The sequence below is a fragment of the Primulina tabacum genome, chromosome 7 (genome assembly GCF_025594145.1).
Source record: "Primulina tabacum isolate GXHZ01 chromosome 7, ASM2559414v2, whole genome shotgun sequence".
NCBI classification, from domain to species: Eukaryota; Viridiplantae; Streptophyta; class Magnoliopsida; order Lamiales; family Gesneriaceae; genus Primulina; species Primulina tabacum.
In genome coordinates this window covers 35,378,822-35,397,877 of record NC_134556.1, presented here as the reverse complement: position 1 = coordinate 35,397,877, position 19,056 = coordinate 35,378,822, and the positions used below count along the sequence as shown (strand labels likewise).

Sequence of the window (19,056 nt, the reverse complement as noted above, 5' to 3'; positions counted from 1 at the left end):
GTTTTAAAATTAATAATATTATATAAAATTTATGTAAATCATTTTAAAATAGGTGAGTAGGGTAAATTATAATTTTTTATTATTTACTAAAGTAAATAACATTTTTAGAGCATCTCTAATCCAAGGTTATAAAAAAATTCATGCAACGTGTTATCATGAGTTGATTTTTGAGATGAATATCGAATTGATTTTTGAGATGAATATTATTTTTGGTCAATCATGAGAAAATATTATTTTTAAATCAAAATTGTTATAAATATGAGTAATGTTGATCCGTCGGATATATGTGTGTGTGTAAACACGATTAGGCCAAAACATATAAAAGTCCAAATGCAAGTGTATTTGTTTTGTTTGTTTCTTTATATCTTTAAAATTTGGGTGAAGTTTTTTTTGGATTTGGTAGGGTTTGAAAATAATTTTTAAATTTTGGGTCGAATACATACTACAATTATCTACCATTTGTAAATCCACGATATATATATATATATATATATATATAGATTATAAAATATTAAATAATATATATGGGTTGTGTATATATTATAAATTAAAATTCGAAATTTATTTTTTTAACTTTTAATTAAACATATTAATTACAATAAAGAATAACGCCACCTTGTTTCTTCCACTGTTAGATGCCGATGTTAGGCACCGCTGTTAGATGAAGGCAAGTCTTTGAAAATGTTTTGTGTTCGAGTTTGATTGAATTCTCAACAAGTATAAAAAAAGATTATCAGTGTCTTATATTTCATTGTATGTTTATCGTAAATGTTATCAGTGTGCTATTGGAGGGATGTTTGATCATTTAAACGCGATCAAACTTTTTTTATAAAAAATGATCTTCTCGAGTGTATTGAAATACATTATGGAATGTTATTTTTTAAATTGAAAATAGATAACTGTTAGATAATCAAATGCCTTTTACAAATTTTCAAATCTTTTATATTTGCATTTTTAAATATATTAAGGAAACAAACTATTGGAATTGATTTTTAATCAATGAGTCGGCTTTTGTAATCAATTTGTTGGTTTCTTATCTTCGTTTTTTCATAAGAAGGTATGTTCATGTGGAGGATCGAGACCCAGCTTTGTACTCGGGTTCATGTGTGAGATTTAGAGAGTAAGGAAAACAATTTAATATATAGAAAAAATTTGTGTGAAACGGTCTCATGGGTCGTGTTTTGTGAGTCGGATTTCTTATTTGGATCATCCATGAAATAATATTACTTTTTATTGTGAATATCGGTAGGGTTGACCCGTCTCACATATAAAGATTCGTAAGACCGTCTCACAAGAGACCTACTCTTAATATATTCATATAAGCTAAAGATAAAATATTTGAAAAGATTGTAGATCAATGTATTGTTGGACTTTGTAAATTAGATCGAGTTGGTTTTTCTTATCTTAGAGTAAAATTTAAATTCATCTAATTTGTTTTTTCAAGTTAAATTCAGTTGATTTCTTGCTTGGAAATGGATGACGAAAACTCATTGTCACTTCATGAGTTGTAGATAGAATATGGTCAGATTTAAAAAACGCAACGTGAAGTCTCTTACGAAGTTAAAACTCTTTTGTCGATGTTTTGGAAGGTAAATTAGAAAGGGGTTGCAAACTATCTCAAATATGCTTGTTTATTGTATTGTCAATATGCACATGCCAAGAGATTTAATGTGAATAAGAGTGATCAACTATGTTTTTCTCGTATTAATGAATTTCAATAGAATTAATTTAATTTTTTATGTGAATGTTTGCAAGATGAAAAAAATATAGTAAAACGATCTCAGCTTATCAAAAGTCGATCATTATAACTAAATGTAAAACCAAATTAGATATTACAATGGAAAAATGGAGTGAGCGACTGTGAGTAGATTTTTGGATTAGCGTAATCATGAGATGTTTGCAATTTATCAAACTCTTTTTGGGGACTATATGTGTGTGGTTGATTATTAATATTTTGGTTATATATGTCAATTGATACAACATGTAGAATAAATAATTATAATTTGATATGTACCCCATTTGTTAATAAAAGTCACCATATGTTGAATGTGATGTTTGGCTTGACCTTAGATGAATTCGAAAGTTTTTTTGAATGGTTGTTTACAACATTTTTTGATTATATGAAGGAAAGTAACCTCAAAATATCATGTCAAACCACGATGAAAGTCATTGAAATAATTCTTATACATTCACATAATCGTTTTTGTCAACTACATATAAATAAAAAATGCTTCTTTACACTTTGAGAGTTTAAATGGCCATTCAACTTTCAAAAAACTTGTGGTATAAATGCATGACTTATTGTGAATATGAAGATTAATTTGAGGTAGTGTGGAAATATATGATTGATATATATATAATTTGGATGATCATAAATAGTTAGATGAGATGTACATACTTAGAGAAAAATGATGTGTTGCTTCTAGTAATGGAAGGTTCGGTGCACAAATTTTGGCTATTTCGAGAAGTGAGGTCACTAACATGCTTTTAAAATAGTTTGGTGATAAAATGAGTTATTTGTAGTTTGTATTAATTTGTGATGAGTTATGCAAAGATTCAAAAATAATTGATGGGTAAATGAGAAGAATGAGGATACTCGTTATCGCGATGGTAAGCCTGCACACATTTTGAAAAATCATTCATTATCGATTCATGTTGTTGATTTTTATGCGATTTCCATATAAGAGTAATTTGAAATTGAATTGATTAACTCTTTGAATTGAAAAATTGTTGAACCACCGTAATGTTTTGGTAATTATTGGAATTGGATTCACATCAAAGTAAAATTTCATGACAAAAACTCAAAGGGTTAGACATGTGGGGTTCAATAAACATAACCATGAAATAAAGTACAATTGTCATAAATTTGAGACAACAAGGATTTTGTGTAAGCATGTTTTGATTGTGTTTAACAATATGTATGCCATTGTTTTACCCAACTATTTTATTTTAAAAACATGGATGGAGAATATAAAAAATAAAGTTAAATATGATTTTCAAGAAAGTGGTAGTGGTGGTTGTGGTCATGTATCTGAGATGGTGATTGTCGATCTCATTATTTGGTTGACAATTACCATCTCAGATACATGACGGATCTAACTCAACTGAGCAAATCTCATGAGGAAACGAGAAAAATATCATATAGATTGGTTAACATGCAAAAGACGAAATATCCAACCTTGTCTCGAATTTGAGTGTAGATGGATGAGACATCATATGATGATATTTGAAGTGATGGAGTATGCATATTTAACACACTTACTGCTAAATCAAAATGAGTCACAAATGCAAATATTACACGACATTGAAATAGTAAGAGGAAAAAAGAAAGGTAAAAACCGAAATTTCAAGTAAAATTTTATTCATATACTTGTCACACAATTAATCTACAACTGAGTTTGTAATTTTTTTGCATTTGCTAGGTGCAAAAAGAGCCAAAAGGAAGGACAAAGTTCCCAATATACCATTAACACATAGGAAATCATCTATGTGTCATCACAACAACACTGAAATTTCACAATATGACATTATTCATTTGCATATCCTCAATTTCCATCTTTATCTGGCTACAATCAATATTTTTCCATTATTCAAAACAAATGGTAACCGATTCTTTTAAATTTTTACCATGGAAGATAAATGTGTATTTAATCTTATATTTATTTTGTATTTTAATTGCATAAAGGTAAACAAACTTCTATTCAAGTAGTCAAATGAATTAATTCTTGTATCAGTTTAGGGATCCTCATTCATTTTGTCAAATAAAATTAAGTTTGTTTACAAATTGATTTTGCGTTAATTTTTTTGTGTTGTTTAGGGACGTTAGCATTATAACTGAAGGAGCCTGAAATTATTGATAAGGATACTATAGTCGTTGTCGGTTTTTGTTTTCTGTCTCTTTTACTGTCATAAATCAAGTATTCAAACTCTAGTACCAGATGTATTAGGAATTGGCTTATACCCAGGTATTCAAATTTATACCGGATGTTGAATTTATTTTGGGTTGGGAAATTTATGGTTCCATGTTCTTGATCTTCTTGTTGATATTTGAATGGTTTTGAAATCTTGCTTAGAAAATTATCATTTTGATGCACCAAATTGAGCTATTTTTTCAATTTGTTTTGGTTTTCTACTCGAACTTGCCTGTGGACTTTGAACTTGAATATTTCTTCTCGGTATAATGAAACATAAATCAATCAAAAAATATGTCTTTTGTGAGACGGTATCACGAATCTTTATCTGTGAGACGAGTCAATCTTACCGATATTCATAATAAAAAGTAATATTTTTAGCATAAAAAGTAATACTTTTTCGTGGATGACCTAAATAAGAGATTTGTCTCATAAAATACGACCCGTGAGACCGTTTCACACAAGTTTTTGCCTAAATCAAAATAGAACATGAAATTAAAATACTTTAACACAGTAGAAATTATCATGGATTTAAGTTAATGTTAGCCTTCGTTGGAAGCGATTGAAAATATGAACTTAATTTTGCTTCATAATAATGAGAAGAAAAAGGTTAAAAAATTGTACATATATTTCAATTTTCAATAACACTGAACCATGACTATAATTCAACTACGGCATAGTTTGGTACATATAATAAGATAAACATGTGATATATAATATAAAGATAAGTTAAAGATAAATAAAATGTATGATATTATATTTAATGTTTGGTATGATTTTAATAAGAGTGATTAAATGTATATATTAAATTGTAATGACAAAATTAACCTTATCATAATAAATTTTATAATTTCAAAGTTGTTGCTCGAGTTCATATTTTTTATATGTTCATGCGCCGATAGTGATTGCATGATTTATTTATTTTTACCTAATTTTATATATTATATAATATGATAATTGAACCCTTGATTTTGTGAGTCAAGTCAAATATCAATTTTTAAGGTTAAACGAGTGATACTAATAATTTTATTGATATTTATAAAAATTATTTATATAATTATCTCAAATTCATTTATATAATCATCATATTATATAATATATAAAAATAAATAAAAATATTTATTTGATTTTAATTTCTCCCTATTAGCATATATTTATAAAAATCATTTATAAATCGAGGGCAATTAAATCATTTGTAGTGTATTTTATAATTAAATTAAAACACTTTATCCTTCTAAAAAATTATTTATCTAAAAAGTATCAAACATAGAATAAAGAGGATTATTTATCGATCTCTCCCTTATCACATGTATCAAACTATGCCTACATGTATATATACAATCCCCAACCCCAAATCTAACCTCCCTGCTCTCATTTTTCCCTCAATTTATTTATCCACAAAAGGTTAGACGGTTTATTTCACCTCAAAATATGTACCAAAAACAATTACACTAATTTATGTTATCAAATTTCAGTTTTATTAATGTATATTTTTATTTTTTAAAATTTTAATATTTTTTATCGAGAGTCATGTCAGCGTCGTATCAACACTCAATTGATATCCCGTCAATACCAAATAATAAAAATGATTAAAATCATAAATAATCAAATATGTCAGGCCTTTTATAAAAAAAATAAAAATAAAAAATACAAGACCAAAAAACAATTTCCCTGAAATTTAAATCATTTTCTTCCCCACTGGCCACTTGCTTCAGGAATCGGATCCAAATAAAAACCAATTCGAGGTCTTCGGATTTGAATTGGAGCCAATCCATCCATTCAAGGCCGGTTTCCTTGACCTGTATTGGGAATACTGAACAACCATTAATAATGTTGTGCACTCTGAGATTGTTCATCTTCTTCATTGCATTTGCGGTTTCAGCTGATTTTTCTCGAAGCTAATTGGATCGAACCACGAACGGAAGTGCTCAATCGGGGTGCATCAACTGTGTTAACCATAAATTTGAGGAAAATTCTCACGCTTGCTTTCCCGATCAATTGACGCGCAGACTATAGATCTTTCGAGTCCATTGCTCAGCTTTCAAACCCTGGCTTGATCCAGCATTTCAACAAATTTCGTCACCAAATTCTGGTTACTGTTGGAATTTACTCTGCTTGTCGGCTTGTAATTGAGTAGTCATCATTAATTTGGTTGTCGTATGTGATTTTGCAGAGATTTTGGTGGAATACACAAAATGCAGCGCATGCCAGTTAGTATAGAGGAGCAGTTGATAATAAAAGCGATAAAAGATGAATGCCAATGGGAGAACCTTCCTAAACGCCTTCAATCCAATTTGAATTCGAAAGAAGAATGGCATCGAAGGTTCGTTTCTCCCAGTTTCGCTCTTCTGTTATCGACACTGGGTTTTTTCATGCAACTAAATTTGCAAAATCTCCCTTGCATTTGGATGCTAATGAGCTCATTTTTGTATTTTTGCTGTGCTCGGTTTGTGTTCTTGGTTGTTTTGTTGCATCCATTTATGTTTCGATCTGTTATTAGTGTACTTGCTTAAACGTGTTTGATATATACTGCAGTACGATTTGGCCATTGATTGACCTCTTTCGATGATTTTCATATTTCTTGATTCTTGATAGAAAATTAGAAAACAAGCTTTCTTTTGGTGCCTGTCTATTTCTAGGGCGGATATTCAAACATTTATTGCCAGAAAGGGCAGGCATCTAATTTTTTCCATTGCATAGTATTTAGCTGAAGTGGAATGCCATTGATACATCATCCTCCTCTCATGCAGGATAGTCGAATACTGCTTAAAGAAAAGACTCGTATGGAGCACTTGTTTTGCTAAAAAAGTGTGCAACGAAGGTGAATACTATGAAGACATGATGCAATATCTACGAAAGAATCTAGCGGTGTGTATTTGATGGAAACTCCTGACTCCATAATTTTATTTTGCTGATTAATTATTTTTTAAGCATTGAAAAAGTTGATAATCTGTTTCCATGATAAAATGCCCAATGAATTGTGCGGCATTTTAGAAATTATAGGCTAATACTGTAGAAATTTCAATTAAGATCGGAAACAAGGCAGCTCCCTTTAATTGGGCGGTACATTGTTTTCGAATGTTTTTACTTAGAAATATTAAAGGAGCTGACTCATTTGAGAGATTCCATGTCTTGAAAATGACAATCAATAGGTGTTTATGCCTTAAGCTGAAGTTTATTTTATTATTGTCTTAACATGTTTGTTTATTGTTTCTGCAGCTGTTTCCCTACCATCTTGCGGAGTATGTTTGCCGTGTTATGAGAGTGTCTCCTTTTAAATACTACTGTGAAATGATATTCGAAGTTATGAGAAATGGTATGAGAGTCTCAAAGTTATTTACTCAGATTTAGTATGTGCAATCGTATCTCATAATCATGCATAAAGAGAGCCAGTTTGTGCCGATATTAAAAGTTTTCAAGAATCATCCTTTGTTATTTTGGCACATCTAATGCTCATAATCGTGCATAAAATTTCATATATTAGTTATCTGGATCAAGAATATGTAAAAACTATAGAGTAGTAAGTAAAATAAACTTTTTATCTAAAAAAACGGGAGGATCGAAAACACAGTAGGATCTGTTTATCTGCTTTCAATAAATCTCAAAGAAACATCTTCTGCTTTTTTGCTTGTTAGTTTTTTGATTGACCGTACTGGCGTACAAACTTGTTTGATCAACTTTCCAATAATACTGGCTTTCATCTGCTGAGTCGAGCTGATTTCCCTGCTGCATGGAAGTACATTGGCTGTAGTAAGTGGGAAAAAAAAGAAACAGTTTTGTTTTAAAAAAAATTGTGTTTTTCTTTGATATTTATTGGAACCTCATTATCTTATTAATGAACACAATGTAGCGGTGGATAGGTGGGACAAATAATAAACAGGCTACATCTTTGGAAATATCTGAATGCATGATTGTCTCATAAACTCAAGATTCAAAATATTACCTGGTGCTCCTTGTTGATTAGGCGAGACTTTCAAACAAAAGATATTACATTCTTTAGAGACCATTTTCAGTTAGTTGATTGAAATAGTGTTACTCGAAATTGCTTTTCTCATTAAATGAGGGCTAATTTTATTTTTGATTATTTAGGAGTTTGTTGTAAATCAAATCATAATTCTGAATTGGGGGTTTGATTCAACCAAACTTGATTTCAATCTCAATGACTCAGCTCGTGTGCTTGCTATTCATGCCTTTCTGGTCATCACAGTGTAATCATTTTTTCCTTCCACATATTTGCAGAGAAACCATATGACAGCATCCCTAATTTTAGTGCAGCTGATGCCTTGCGGCTTACCGGAATAGGCAGAAATGAGTTTATCGATATCATGAACAAATGCAGATCTAAGGTAGGTTCTATGATACTTGATGGCTTGTTCAAAAAACACGTTAAAAGTTACAATTCACATGGTACCTAGAGCTTATAAAATATTCTTGTAGTCATTATTGTTCACACAGCATGATTGAATGATCTAATTTTGCAATACACTTTTTATGCTTCCAATGTAGGCTTCCCACCTTCCCATATTTCTTGGTATTCTTAACACCATTACTTTGATCTTTAGCAATGACCATCTGGAGGCATTAAGATTTCAAACCCTTACAAATTTGAGAAAATGAAGGTTTTTGTTTTTTGAATTTATGGTCAATATTGAGTTGTCGGTTTAGCATTCCCATTTAGTTTGATTCTGATATCCGTGTTGCTCCATCTTGTTTAATTGGTTTCTATCACTCTTAATGTTTGGCTTCCCCCATCAAAGCAGTAGACTACCAGAATTAAATTATTCGCATGACTTGGATTAGTGATGAAGCTGAGGAGGAGTCCCCAATCAGGAAGGAAAATTGATGAGCTTGAAACCTCCTGTTTGCAAAGTTTTCTAGAACGATCTTCTCAAATTTTGAACCTCATAATTACCTGAACTGTTCCAAACGTTGCCAAAAATTATGAAGTGGAATAAAAAATTCAGAAAATTAATGAACAATTAATTTGGGATTATATACACAACTAAATAAAATTAAATAGAATCTCTGGAATATTCCTACAAGAATCATTCACCTTGAAGCTGTACCTAGCTGGATATTCAGAATGAAGATAAATTGGCGATTCAAGAGGCTCAGTTTGTAAATGTCTTAAATGTTGGCTGCCAGAGATGAACTAGTGGTGGACCTCAAGCCCCTTAACATATTAATATAGTTGCCACTTGTTGTACCTTTCAGAGTTTCATATGTTGTATATGACATGAATATTTTTTTACCTGTAACTTATATTAACTTCTTGGAGTTTTCCAGAAAATTATGTGGAAGCTAAACAAGTCCATAGCTAAAGAACTTTTGCCTGTAGAACCTGTTGACTTCATGATTGAGCCATGGTGGGGAGTTTGTCTCGTCAACTTTACGCTGGAAGAATTCAAGGTTAGATTTTTAAAATAAATTCCTTCTAATATTCTGCTTTTGTTAAATCATCATGGAAACTAATTCCTCGTAATACTGTTGTAGGGTTTACCACAGATTTAATTATAAAAACATTGTGTATTTGGATAAGTTTTGCCTCAAGTTTTATCAAACTGACGCAGACTCTCATATTTGTCTTTCCCTTCTGTTTTACCTCTTTCCTAGAAACTCTCAGAAGAAGAGATGGCAACGATTGATAAAATCTGTAAGGAGGAAGCAAATTCTTTTATCCTGTTTGATCCTGAAATTATCAAGGGTCTATATCGACGGGGACTTGTTTACTTTGATGTACCTGTTTATCCTGATGATCGATTCAAAGGTAATTTTATGTACATATGATTAGAAAGTTATTCTAAATCTATTTTATTTCTCTCCACCTCCACAGCGAGAAGTGAGCAACAGTAGAAGAATGTGAACAAACATTATTGATCGAAAACTTCTTCTGGTTTTAAGCTCATTGCTAACCCAATTTTATGTTACATACCTGATAACCTCTATCGAATTCATTTGTAGTCAAGAGCAGACCAGGTAGAGGTTGTCCCTCAGAAAAATTTTAGGTGCAATTTCTATGAAACTTTTATGTTTCAGCACGAAATATGAAAAACTGCTCCTCCTGCAACCCCCTTGATTCCCTGAATAGGATTTTTCTGCCTACCTCTGTTTATGTCATAATCCATTTTAACCCTGTTCATCTCGAAGTCTTTGGACAGATCACTCGTTTCATGGAACCAAACAGATCTTTCTATTTGATAATTTTAGGAAACCCGTTGTGGTTTATGCTTGTCCATTTCCAATAGCAGTTGCTTTCTAAAACAATACATTATCCAATCTGAGGGGTTAGTTTTAGTATCTCACTTTCATCATCAGTCCCATAACCCTGGACGTTGCATAAAACTGACCAAGCAAGTTCCAGAAAAGAAAACAAACAAAACGGAGGGTGAAAAAGGTTTTCATAATTATATTTCATGCTATAAAGTGTCATGTTCTTAAAAGTGGGCCTTATAAGAATTAAGATTTTAATATTGTTTAGTGTTTCAGTTTCCAGGCTTGAAGGATTTGTTTCGAACAGGGAGCAGTCATATGAAGATCCCATTGAAGAGTAATATACTTATCTCGTCCTCCGTTTGTTTTAACTTTTATCTTTTCAAAAGCAAACCTTAGAATTTAACATTTGGACATCATGGATTCTAAAATCCAGGTTGCTTTATGCTGTTTTTGTGGTGTCGAGTGAGAATTCTACTGTCGCAGAATTGGCAACAACATTACAAGCTGATCTTTCACAGCTACAGGCTGCTTCATCTTTTGCTTGTCGACTGGGATGGGCAGTAAAACTTCTAGATCCTGCTTCTATTCTTCAAGAATCTAATGTTCCTGGATCTCCTAAGGGTATTCTCAGCGACGAAGAAGAAGGTTCACATGTGTCCATTGGATCTGCAAATTTGTCCGGTGATGGCAGTGCCCTCCAACAAAGCGAAATGTTAGGGACAGAAAATCATGGTGCAGCTGCCGATTGTTCTCGTGTTGCCTTTGTTGTTGATGCTAATATAACATCATATCTTATGATGGGATCTGTTTCTCCAGGTCTGTCAGCTATTATCGTCTCAACTTTTTTTCTCCATTCTTCAATATAGTACAGTTCTGTCCCTTCCCAGTAGACTTTCATTTCAATCCTGACTAATATTCATTTTTTACTGCTGGTTAATGTTCATTTCTTAATCGAACAGTAATTTAAGATGCCATAGTAACCAATTTCTATAGTTGAAGCAATAAAGGTTTCAGACAGTTGGAAATGAGCTGGAGAACTCCTTTTGTAACTTCATGTTCTCAATGTCTGAATGGAAACATGAAAGCCGACCTACCAATGAAATATTTAAGTATACATCATAGTAATGTGATCTTATCTGCGTGTAGGACTTGCAAAGTATAGCTTTTCCATCTGCATTATTGCTGAATCGAAGAATTTTCTTTATCATCATAAAATCACTATAGAAATCCCCTCGTTATAAGAAGAGTATCTGGGAAAATCTTATCATAAAACATAGGCAAATAATGTGTTAATGCTCTTCAACTTGAATGTAGTTTTTAGCATCTCTGTGGCACATTTCAGTCGATATAATCCCGATTAATTTGTAGAAAGATCTTTTATCGTTTGCAGAGTAAATGTTGGAATTATTTTGAAAGATGAATTGGATTTTTCATTATTAGAAAGAGAGGGTTATAAACTGATGAAAGAGGAACATTCAGAATCACACGAATGGATGTTTTAAAGAATTAGTGCTGTGGGATAAGCAGACTAAATACAGGGTTTATGTTGTATCTCATTTTTCCTTCTCATCAAAAGAGCCTGGTGCGATGGGATAACAGGGATACGACTGTTTCATTTCTCTCAGGCTTGTCAGCGAGGTTCACTTTAAGTACACATAATCAACTTTCTCTTGTCTTGTCCTTTCTGCATCACATTTTTTTAATAAATGTATGCACCAGTTTAATAATTTCTTTGAGCATTATGGTAGAAAGTATCTACTCCTGCAGGGGCTATGCATAGAATCTACATGATGATTGTGGTTATTCCCTATTGCAGGTCTAAAATCTCATGCCGTCACACTGTATGAAGCTGGGAAACTAGGTCATGCCAGCATTGCAGATCTTTGCAGAGATCTAATCACTTTAGAGGGGACCAAATTTGAAGGAGAGTTGCAGGAATTCGCTGATCACGCCTTCAGTCTCAGATGTGTCCTGGAATGCCTAACTTCAGGCGGGGTTTTGGCAGAAGGAAGAGACAGCATCAGGTCAATATCTGTGAGCAACGAGGAGAAGGATTCTGTTATAACCGATGATTTTTATGTTAGCAAGTCCACAGAGTCAGGTCCAAAAGAGTCTGATTTCAAAGCCGAGGATTATGTGCATCCTATAATCTCGGAGGGTAGTGGTTCTGCTGGCCCTTTAACTGGGGGTATCAGTGATGAAATTTGCTCTACCACTCTATCGGATAGAGCAAATTCTTTGGATGATGATTCTAAATCGGGCCTTGGTTATGAGCTTGATCAAAAATCTGATTCTGCTGAAGGTTTTAGTATGGGAAGAAAGATGAAGAAGCAGAAGAAATACCGAGTTGATATTCTTCGTTGTGAAAGCTTGGCTGCTCTGGCTCCAGCAACTTTGGATCGCCTATTCATCCGTGACTATGACATTATTATGTCCATGATTCCGCTTCCTCATTCTTCTATTTTGCCAGGATCCAAGGGCCCCATTCATTTTGGTCCTCCATCTCAGTCTTCTATGACTCCATGGATGAAATTGGTCCTGTATTCGGCTGTCTCCAGTGGACCTCTTTCAATTGTTCTGATCAAAGGACAATGTCTAAGGCTGCTTCCTGCACCATTGGCTGGTTGTGAGAAAGCCATTGTATGGTCATGGGATGGTTCAACAGTTGGGGGATTGGGAGGAAAGTTTGAAGGGAATTTAGTTAAAGGAAGCATACTTTTGCATTGTTTGAATTCACTTCTTAAATTCTCCGCCGTACTGGTCCAACCTCTTAGTAGACATGATCTTGATGATGGAGGGAAAATAGTAACTCGAGATGTCCCATTGCCTTTGAAGAACTCCGACGGTTCAATAGCTTGTATTGGGGAGGAACTGGGACTACGCATAGAAGAAAGTTCAAAGTTAAACTTGCTGCTGCAGGACATTTCAAATAAAATAAATCTATGGACTATTGGTTATATTCGCTTATTAAGGCTGTTTAAAGAGAGAGAATCAGAAACCTTTTCAGTCGATGATGGCAAGTATGAATGGGTTCCATTGAGTGTAGAATTTGGTATCCCACTTTTTAGTCCCATATTATGCAACAGTATATGTAAAAGAGTGGTTTCTTCAGAGTTACTTCAGACAGATTTACTCAACGATCATCATGATGCAATGCAAGACTTAAGAAGCAGGCTACGTAATGTTTGTTCAGAGTACCAAGCAACGGGCCCAACTGCAAAAGTTCTTTACCAGAAAGAGCAACCTAAGGAAAAAAGGTTGTCTAGACAACTGATGACTTATGCAAGTGGAAGATGGAACCCCCTTTCAGATCCTTCTTCTCCTATATCAGGAGCCTTGAGTGAGCATCAGAGATTAAAACTCGCTAACCGACAGCGTGGTCAGACAGAAGTTTTGAGCTTTGATGGTAAAATCCTAAGGTGTGTCTCCTAATTGGATATGCTCTCTATGTTTATGTGTGGACCAGGCTTTTTTTAAAGGTTCTTGAAATATTACTAAATTTACTGTTCTGTTTTCATCTCTCTCCCCCTATGTGCGTGTGCGTGTGCATGTGGTCATCTCAAATATGTATTGGTGTTCAGTTGATTGTATTCTTTATATTCTGTTTCTTTCCTTACTAATTATCGTTAGATGGGAGCAAAAGCAAGATAGTTTATGCTGTTGCAAATTCAAATTTCCGTGCATTAAAATCTCAATCAAACTTAGAGGGAATGCAGTACAAAAGCTACTTTTTAGTTGTTATAATCATTCAAATCAGATGTGTTTTGTGGTTGAAAAAAAAAATATTTACCTATAGTTTCTTTTCTAAATGATGCATTTCCTGCTTGGTTTGGGTGATCCATTATCATTTTCTAGCGTCTATAAATAAGAGCCTGTAATGCACTTTCACACTGACAAATTCTGTTCTTTTTTCATTGAGAGACATGGGCCATTTTTTGGTATTCTCCAAAAGTAATCCAGACTAGTTCACATTTAGTTGAAAAATTATTTCTTCTCTGTAGCATTCTAATCGTTCAACAAGTTTTTCGTTCACATTATCTCGAAATTTTGAATAAAAAAATATGGTATTGAGACTCTTGTTGATATATTTTGTTCCCGATATGGGATTTTCAGTTTTGAAATTTGACTCTATCTCAACACTGTTTGGGGTTTGACCTAATTGCCGATATGTCGCCGAAACGTTCATTTCTAATAACCATTTGATCTTCATGATTTTGCAGATCTTATGCATTGACTCCTATATATGAGACTGCTACTAGGCCTGTTGAAGACTCTCTTTCTTTGGGTACAGCAAAAGGTGAATCAGATGATTCTGACAGCAAAGAAGTAACTCTACCCGGTGTAAATCTTCTTTTCGATGGATCTGTGTTGTGTCCTTTCGAGATAGGAGCTTGCCTGCAGGCTAATCAACCTGTATCATTAATTGCCGAGGCTTCAGCAGCATCTGCATTTTTGGCTGGCGAATGAAAACTTATCATTCTGAGGATGCTTCTCTCCTTGGAACTCGTACTGGAACTAAGTTGTCTGCAGCTTATTAGTCTTTGTGGTTGGTGTTCTTTTGATCTTGATTCATCATTTGATCAAGGCATGATAGTTCTTGAGGTAAAAGCTAATTTTTTGTTTACAATTATCTTCTAGTTTCAGGGCTTCTTGTGTAATATAACTCGAATGTTGATCCTTTGCACTCGCAACATTTTTACATGCCGGTGACTAAACGTGTCAAAAGTTCAGAATCTGACAACCGAATAATTTTGGAGTCCTCTCATGTCTCTATCTGTTAATGGTTTGAATGCTGTAAATAATTTTCACCCTTTCTCATTCTATTTGGATTTGTTTGTAAGCGGGGAATCCAGTTTCTTGCTGTTCATTTTTTCTCTCATCAATTTTATTTTCCTTTTTGTTTTTTGTTTTTTTTGCAGGATTCACTCATAATTTCTTGTCCAGTATACAGTCGCGACAGGTCATTTCTCACCAGTGCCAAACATTTAAATTTTTTTAGATGTGTGCCATATCTGTAGTGATTCATTTTGTTGTCCCAATTCATTGTTATTATAGTATTTCCTGAACCAAAAATTGTATATGAACCGCTATTATCAGAAAATCAAATACGAAAGAAGTTTTCTTATTGATTAGATTTATTCTGTTACAATTTTTTTTATCTTCATGGATACATTCCATGCATGATCTTTTATTCCTGCGGGTATGTTTCGGAAATAGACTTTAAATGCTTTGTGACTTTGTTTTTTTCCAGAGTCAATTTGAGCGTCCTAATCAATAGGCTCAGTGTCTATTTATTAGAGGGATGCAGCTGAAGGTCTCATTTTGCTAGAATTGATAAAAACTTTAGCTACGTTTAGAGACTAGACAATGGGCTAATGAACTATTGAACATAGTAGATGTCCCTCAGCATGCTTGTATAATCACCTTTTGTGTCTTTATTGACCATGACCAACTTTGGAGGGACTGTTATAATTTCAGTTGTTTTCGAACCCGAAAGTTTTGGTATCTTGTGTTGTATGTAAGAAAAAAATTAGTACTCGAATCTAAAATGGAAGTAAAAATTATTAGAAAGGGATTTAATTGATCGATAATCAAAATCAAAGCTGAGAGAACTGAAAGCATAGTCATAACGAAAAGGGAGGGAGCACTGCCTCTATCCTGACCAAGGTTATCACAGAAAAGACTTCAACACTACAATGCTAATGGTGAAAAGAACAGCCACTTTTGGAGTGAAAAGTACTGCCGAAGAAGATGGTCGAGTAAGATGTTGGGAACCACCGGTTGTGGGAGCTGGTGAAATGCTTGTGGATGGCGGAAAATCTGTTGTCAGAGGTGGTGCAGCGGTGGTAGATGGTGGAGAGGTGATGGTTGGTGGAGAAGTGGTGGTTCTGGATGATGAATCACCACCAGATGCCGCCACTACATTCACCATAAGCTTCATTCCACCGCCACAATGGCCGGGTATGCCACATATGAAGTAATGTGGACCAGCAGTGTTGAGGGTGATGGTGGTAGCACCGCTGCTGTCGGTGGTAATGGCATTGCCAGTGGTACATGTCTTGTAGTCGTTCGTGCTCACTTCATCCACAGTGTGACCAGAGGCATAGTTGAATACTGCAAGCATGTAAGTTTTCATCACGTCAAGCCCTCAATTTACTTGTGGATTTAATATATGACATGCCTATGCCGCATCCGCACACATTATATATACATATAAATAGTTTTTCAACAAGGATGGATCCAGAAATTTGGGAGAAGGGGTGTGATGGAACTAGAGACAAGGGGGATAATTGAAAGAATTTACAGGGATGGATAAAGGGGGTCAAAGGTTATAATTTTCAGAAAAATAAATTCTAAAAATTTAATTTGAGTTGGACATTCGTCTGGACTAGACCCCCAATACCCAAAAAAACTCAAGTGTGCGTGTATCGGCCATGAGCTTGGCTGGGTGAACTCTTCCTCATGGACCATCCCAACTCATTCAGGTGAAATGAAATCAACCCGGCGGATTGAATTCAGTCTGGTTCTCTCCACTGGCCAAGGTAAGCCGAGATCGGGTTATCAGTTCATAAATATTTTGGGAATGAGTCACGGGAAAGTGAACTATAACTTTCATCATTTGTTCGTGTGTGTGTGTGTGTGTGTGAACTTACCAAGGGTGTCACCAACTGTGAAGGTCTTGTCACTAGCCCAGCTTCCATAACCACCACCCATCGACCAACCCGACGAATCCCCGACAGTGTATATTGCCGCTGGAACTCCATGAATTGAACCACAAATCATAATCAAAGCAACCAAATTTGAAATCCCACCACCAAAATTTGCCATTCTTGATTTGATCTGAGAACTTCTTGGTGCAAGAACGAGTGAATAATGGGTTCTGAAATTAGTTGTGAGCAAGCATGCAAGATTTTCTTGCCATATATATAATACTCAAATACATAGGCCAGACAGGTAATACAAATACAAATGAAATAAAATGGAGTTGGTCACTAGAAACTTTTGTTTTTGCTCGTTGCGTGGTTGTAAAGTGGTTTTAGACGATAGCCCAAGTTCCATCCTTCAATTCTTTCTTCTTATGGGCCAGCTACACTTCTTCTAGCCAGTTTAAAATAACACTTACATTTTTATATGGTCATAGTCACGCATTTTCAATAAAATCTTCATATATGACATTTATTTCTTTTTAGAAAATAAAATGTTATCAGGGTTCCATTGTTTAGACTGTCACATTTACAAAAAAAAAAACTCAACAAAAATTGCTAAAAATGCTCATTAATAAGAAAAAACTTGTGTGAGACGGTCTCATGGGTCGTATTTTGTGAGACATATATCTTATTTGAGTCATCCATGAGAAAGTATTACTTTTTATGCTAATAATATTACTTTTTATTGTGAATATCGGTAGGGTTGATCCGTCTCACAGATAAAGATTCGTGATACCATCTCACAAGAGACTTATTCAATTAATAATTGCTTTAGTTTAACTAACTAACAAGCAGTTGGGCTAACATGAAAGAAGAGCAAGTGAAAAGATACCCTTTTGTTTCCATAAAGCATTAGCCAACACTATTATCAGATAGAGTAGGTGATCCTGATACAGAGGCAATGCCACCAATCCAACCATCCAAGCTATGTTTATAGTTACTTTAAAATTTGATATATAAAAACTATGAATCAAAAATAATTTTTTAATATATATTTTACCAATTTTATCAAGTTTCATTGCGTTCCACCAAAACATGATAATAAAGATTACAACTCTAAGTCTCTCTTTATATTCTTATATAAATTAATATACTATATTGTTTTGATTATCAAATATATATTTTTTTTCCTTCCAATCTTTAATTTATCTTGACAAGTTATTAAGTCATACCAAATTCCCAACAAAATGCTCACCTAACCAAATAAACCACCACATGCATGCCTAACTCATCTTAAACTTTTTTCTATTGCATGTTTAGAAAAGAAGAAATACAAGTTTCTATAACGATCTTTCAGCTCATTTATCTATAATAATTATAAAACTTTATTTGAATTGGTGACTGTTGAGGGGATTTTGATGGCAAAAAGGTCTTTTTCATATGCCGAAATGATTTGGGTTATACTTTTGATGAATTTATCGGGGTTGGATCTAATATGTATTCATGCTGAATTGTTGGTCATCTTAACGGGAAATCGCTTATGTCAGTTGTCCTACATTTGTTAGATAAAATTCTTGGGACTTGTACATATGGGCTTGGACAATCCTGCCCCTTGAGCTAGCTTTTAGGTTGAGTTAGGTACAAGTTCCAATCTTAACATGGTATCAGAGCTCAGGTTCCACCGTTATGTATTGAACTGTCCATAGTTGGACCACCTGTTGTATTCATAATTGGGTCATTTGTAAATATAACGCTCCAAATCTTCACTCACGTTTTCTTTTGGTGTCTTTTAGAAGTTTGGCTTATTCTCATTCCTTGCATCTTTTTATTTTGTCAGATAAATTCAATAATTTCTTGAGCAAAAAAAATTATAGAAATGGAAACATAATACATTTTACCATCCGATCAGCTAGAGGAGGGAACAAAATAAAACACAGAAACTCTAATAAGATCGTCTCATGGTTATTTGTGAGACATATATCATATCTGAACCGATATATGAAAAAATATTACTTTTTATGTCATAAGTATTATTTTTAATTATAGGTATAGATCAGGTCGACCTGTCTCACAGATATTGATCCATGAAACCGTCTCACAATAAATCTACTTACATTAAAATTGGTTTTAGAAGATTTCATATTTTTTTAATATATAATTTATGGGTCAAATTAAACCGCTTTTTAAAGATACTTACTCATATATTTTTTGTACCTGATTTTTTTTTAAAAAAATAAAATAAATTTCCACTGTGATTCCATTGTTAATTAGATTTTAAAAAATAA

The 19,056-nt window shown here is 33.6% G+C and overlaps 2 protein-coding genes across 2 annotated transcripts; one reads left to right on the top strand and one right to left on the bottom strand.

Moving 5' to 3' along the window:
* Positions 1–5,610: 5,610 nt before the first annotated feature.
* LOC142551482 (uncharacterized) lies at positions 5,611–15,264 on the top strand. The gene is made up of 12 exons (XM_075660746.1): positions 5,611–6,003; positions 6,085–6,234; positions 6,662–6,779; positions 7,131–7,227; positions 8,151–8,257; positions 9,198–9,320; positions 9,525–9,678; positions 10,398–10,458; positions 10,558–10,940; positions 11,941–13,543; positions 14,345–14,726; positions 15,044–15,264. Exons 2-11 carry the CDS (start codon positions 6,107–6,109, stop codon positions 14,589–14,591), a joined length of 3,021 nt encoding a protein of 1,006 aa, XP_075516861.1. The 5' UTR covers positions 5,611–6,003; positions 6,085–6,106; the 3' UTR covers positions 14,592–14,726; positions 15,044–15,264.
* Positions 15,265–15,671: 407 nt separating this feature from the next.
* On the bottom strand, positions 15,672–17,126 carry LOC142550899 (chemocyanin-like). Its single transcript, XM_075659941.1, has 2 exons — positions 16,778–17,126; positions 15,672–16,238 (listed from the first exon to the last, which is right to left on the bottom strand). Exons 1-2 carry the CDS (start codon positions 16,950–16,952, stop codon positions 15,796–15,798), a joined length of 618 nt encoding a protein of 205 aa, XP_075516056.1. The 5' UTR covers positions 16,953–17,126; the 3' UTR covers positions 15,672–15,795.
* Positions 17,127–19,056: the final 1,930 nt, after the last annotated feature.

Coding starts and splice junctions, on each gene's coding strand:
- LOC142551482 (XM_075660746.1), top strand. CDS start 6,107: ATGCAGCGCATGCCAGTTAGTATAGAGGAGCAGTTGATAATAAAAGCG. Junction 6,780..7,130: donor ATCTACGAAAGAATCTAGCG/GTGTGTATTTGA, acceptor TTGTTTCTGCAG/CTGTTTCCCTACCATCTTGC. Junction 10,941..11,940: donor GATGGGATCTGTTTCTCCAG/GTCTGTCAGCTA, acceptor TCCCTATTGCAG/GTCTAAAATCTCATGCCGTC.
- LOC142550899 (XM_075659941.1), bottom strand. CDS start 16,952: ATGGCAAATTTTGGTGGTGGGATTTCAAATTTGGTTGCTTTGATTATG. Junction 16,239..16,777: donor CACAGTTGGTGACACCCTTG/GTAAGTTCACAC, acceptor ACATGCTTGCAG/TATTCAACTATGCCTCTGGT.